Source organism: Acyrthosiphon pisum, chromosome A2, assembly GCF_005508785.2.
Source record: "Acyrthosiphon pisum isolate AL4f chromosome A2, pea_aphid_22Mar2018_4r6ur, whole genome shotgun sequence".
In the NCBI taxonomy this organism is placed as follows: Eukaryota; Metazoa; Arthropoda; class Insecta; order Hemiptera; family Aphididae; genus Acyrthosiphon; species Acyrthosiphon pisum.
In genome coordinates this window covers 111,490,489-111,495,188 of record NC_042495.1, presented here as the reverse complement: position 1 = coordinate 111,495,188, position 4,700 = coordinate 111,490,489, and the positions used below count along the sequence as shown (strand labels likewise).

Sequence of the window (4,700 nt, the reverse complement as noted above, 5' to 3'; positions counted from 1 at the left end):
AAAATTTTTAGAAAAAAAAAATTTGGTAAAAAGTCTATACTTTCAGAAAATAATGAGTGTTCTTCGATAAAAAAATCACCCTGTATACTACCTACGAGTTTTTCCGCGTTTCACGTCAGAGAAAATCTCTTTACAAATCGGAGATATATGACTATATTATTATGAGCAATAATATTAAAAGTTATTTCGTTCGAAATCAAATAATTACAAAATAGTGATAGTTCAATATAACGTTAATGATAAACGTACTATATTATATTGAAAAACATTATGCAAAATCAAACATTGGGCTATTTTTTTTTTTTTTTGTAATGTTAAATATCCCAAACTATCAATAAAGGCCTATAGTGGACAATATTCTTATAACCCGTCCAGTTAATCTTTTGGAATTTGGCCACCGTTACGATTTAAAAAAGAACAATGGTCCGAAAACTTTATTTTTTCACTATAATAAAGTTTTTCGACCACCGCATTTTTAAACCGTAACGATTGCTGAGTGCCAAAATTAATTAGACGGGTTATACAATTAAGTTTGCAGATAATAGGTGAGAGTAAATGTACAATATTAAACATAAATGTTATTGCTACATTACTGCTGTGGTTTGTTGGAACTTATAAGATATTATATTATTTCGATATTTTAATTTAGAAGCGAGAAATGAGCATTTTTCAAATATATTATTTTACACAATTATAATTTATAACTCGCCTTAAAATTAAAATTTCGAAACACACTCCAACAAACCACGTAAAATATTGTTACCTTTAAGTGCAATAATTGGGGAATTCACTCTTATTCATATATATTGAAATTTAAAATTAACCAAGGTACATGAGAACGGCTGAACGACCATTTTCTATGTTCCCTTACTTAAGACGGAGGCAAAAAATGTGATGGATACAGAGGTGTCCTAATTATTTGTAATTTATTAATCTTATAGGTACCACAGCTTTGCTGGTATCCTGAGTATATCGATGATGCGACTACACCTAATATCCATAGAACCACGAATTTTTATATTTACTACCCCTCCCTCGTTGCGTATCACTAGTATAATATATTATTGTAACACGATTTCGACGACATTTTTACTAATTTTTTTCGTCTTACCATTTTGTTCTCAGAGTCGACCGCAGACAAGCGTGCACGATGGTTGCGCCACTCTCAACGGCGGGCTGGGACGGCACTCGTCTTCCGCATCGTCATCCGGCGTACACTCTGACACGGCTGCTGAGACGGACAACGTGAGTATTATTGTTTTGTGTTTCTCTCACTAAGTGTACGTGTAAACGTGTGCGTAGGTGTGACGTGTGTTGGTGTGTCGTATAACTATCACGTAAACCCTAAACCCTTCGCGGAGGGGGTGTACGCGCGTTCGGGCGTTCGTGTTTTTCTTTTTGCAGTCTCGAGCGGAAAAAAACCACCGTGAACTTTGCGAAGACTTTTCAATTTATAGTGCTTGAACGCGCCTGACCTCCTCTACGATTATTATAAGAAAACTTTCGACGAAATCCGCGTGGCGCTCGCCAACGTCTTTCGGGTCCGGTAAACGTATATAATGTATAAAAAAAATCCTTCTTCGACTTGAATACGCATGTGGCGTATATATAGTTATATATATTATAATATATATGAGGATTATATAATACCCAACAAAGTAGATGTATGTAGAGGTGTGTATTTACTGGGTGTTTCAGGTTTTAGGTAAAATCTTTGAGAATGATATCATGTCGGTGAGTGGAATCGAAATCTTGGAAATTTCGAAAAACCCTTCTTACGCTATTGGTATTCATCTCCTTTAATTCTTATTAAAAATTATTGCAATAATAACGACAAATCTCACGAGGTAATACATTTTTGATTACAACTTAACAAGAGTGACATAATATTACGAAACAAGTGTTTTGGTAGACGAGATCTGTTCTCGCGGTGTACATATCTGGTGTTGCAATAAGTTTATAGTTGAGTGAGATATAGATACTGCAAGTACTCTTAAAAATCACGTAGTCGTAAATTACAAAATATGTTTTTGTCTACTGATGAGATCATTTTGAAGAATTGATCGTAACAATCTGAAATACCCTGTATAGTGACACAACGACACTGGTGGGTTTTTTGTTTTCCATATTGACTCTACGACATTTCTATAGTAGATTTACCATACACCTTGACTCTAATATACGCTTATATTATATATTTTACATTATACGCTGTGACCCATGCCTTAACTTGACCTTTTCAGTGATTTTATCCAAAGCAAATTTTCTGTTAGAAACCATTTCTTCGTATAAATAATGTAATTAACTGAATAAAAATATAGTTTTTAAATCTCTGATGACTTTCGATAAAATATGTGACTCCATTATGCGAGATTCAATTACAGAGGAAAATTAAAAATGTTTGTTTGTCCTGCTAGTGCTGTCTATTGCAGTCTGCATGAGTGTGATAGGGGTTTTCAAATTGTTTTTTTTTAAAGAACTTATTACGTTTTCCACAGTAAATTGTATGGTGATTAGCAAAGACTATATTTAGCTATAAAACAATGCCTACTGCAAGATCAGAATTGTATTTATTAAAATTAACGTTTGGAAAACAAACAAACTTTTAAAACTTAAAATGTCATGAAATATAATAAATTTAAGTTATTTTATCTTTTTTTCTCATTCCTTCAAAACGAGTTTCTTGATGAAGATCAAAAGTCCCCGATAATTCTTTGGCAAAGTTTTAATAAACGTTTTGAGTTCTTTACAATTATTCCTTTAATAAGCTATATCTACATGTGGTGGGTTCAAACAAAGAATACAATGTAACAGAAAAAATTGCAATTGGAATCATAATTTAAAATGTTTAAGCATTAATGGATTTGGAAGCATACGTATTAAGCATTCCCATTCGTACTAATTTATTTAAATATATATTTTTGTAATTTATATAAATAAATCGCAAGATGTTAGCACACCGCAGTTACATCACAACGCGATTTCCTCTATTTTTATTTTGCAAGTTTGTTATTAAGAAAATTATAAAACTATGCATTACTTAATAATCATTATTATGGTCACATGATCGTATCGTATTGTAAATTTGTTTGTATTATTATTGTTTATTAACCCACTGAGACATAGGCTATTGAGTGGTTTTTTTTAGCAGGTTTTTAATTATAGGGGAGAATACGGTTGATAGAACACGTGTGTATACGTGGCGAAGATTTATCATTAGTTCTAGTAGCTCCAGCTGATGCTTAACTTCAAAACACGTTTCGTGAATGAAGCTAACCACTGCACCGCCCCTACCAGGCTACAGTACAGTACATACATTTGATTGTATAGACAGTGATAGGTTTCGAGATTTCAGGTAAAACACTAAAATCCAATATTTAGGCCAGATAACTCTTAAATTTGATTAGGATTTTTTTTTATTACCTACTTAAAATACTTATAGTATTTTACTTATTTTTGAATGATTTAAATGTTTAACCCTTTTTTTTATGAATACAAACAATTTTAATTGTATTTGTATTGAATAACTTGTACATAAAGGTTTTTTTTTATTTCAAACAATTTATGCTGAACAAGCTAAAAATCAAATCAAATAATCACATAATGGAACTTTGTCAAATCATATGAGATAAATAAAATAAAAATGTGATTAGTACTAATAAATTACATAAATTGTAATTTTAACTCACTCTCATTCAGTCAAATTTTAAGATTATAAACTTAATGCTTAATTAATTGTAAAAATTAATTGTAGTTACTATTAAGTTCTTAGTAAGCAGTAAAATTTTGTAAATCCAAGTTCATCCTGCTGAAATATTCGATGCTATCATCGTGTGATCATACACTGTATCGAAATACATTCATTACACATGATCTCGTTTGATCAGAGACCGCATAAATCTAACATTATATTATATCTTGGTTATAAGTACTAAAAAACGGTATTGTTACCAACTGGTATATTATGTATCGAGAGGGGCTTTTATTGGTCACAGTGACAACCGTGGTTATAATAATATATTATTATAATATCGAGCACTGTAATATCGAGTATAATAATAATATATTATATACGGTACATATAATACGACAGTGTTTTCTCTAAGAATGCGTTTACCACGATACACGTGATTGGCTTTATTATAAATATATTATATTATGTTATATAACTGCCATCGTAGGCAATACGATGTAATATAATCCACATAATTGTTATCGAAATTTAAATAAGGTGAAAACATAAAATACTAAGTCCGTGCTTGAATCAAATGATATAAAAGACGTGCATTAATTGTTTAGTTATGATTATTTCGAAACAAAATGTTGTATATTTCATACACACGTAATACATGTTTTCTTTTAGGATTGGAAGGGGATGTCCTAAAATATCCACTGGACATAAATCTAGAACATTTTGAGTATATAATTATTATATTACGTATAAGTAAATATAATAGTACATCGATTATAATTTTAAATTGTCCCAACAGCTAATTAATATTAAGGGGATTCGATACCGTGATTTTCTGTTCTTGTCTAACACACGCGCAACATAGTATTTTAGATGTGTTTTTTGCCAAATATTCCAATTGATCTATTGAAGCGATAAGATTTCTGAAACCAAATTTGAATTTGTCGTCAAGTCTACTTGAAATCGACTTTCCCAAATTTTTGATTTTTTGATTTAAACTTCTCAAAAA

The 4,700-nt window shown here is 30.8% G+C and overlaps 1 protein-coding gene across 1 annotated transcript in view; it reads left to right on the top strand.

Moving 5' to 3' along the window:
* The window catches only part of LOC100160444, a 218,942-nt gene that overhangs the window by 161,030 nt on the left and 53,212 nt on the right, over nt 1-4,700 (top strand). Inside the window, exon 4 of the mRNA XM_029489572.1 lies at nt 1,126-1,245. Coding sequence (XP_029345432.1) covers nt 1,126-1,245 — 120 coding nt within the window. The remainder of the gene's footprint in view (nt 1-1,125; nt 1,246-4,700) is intronic.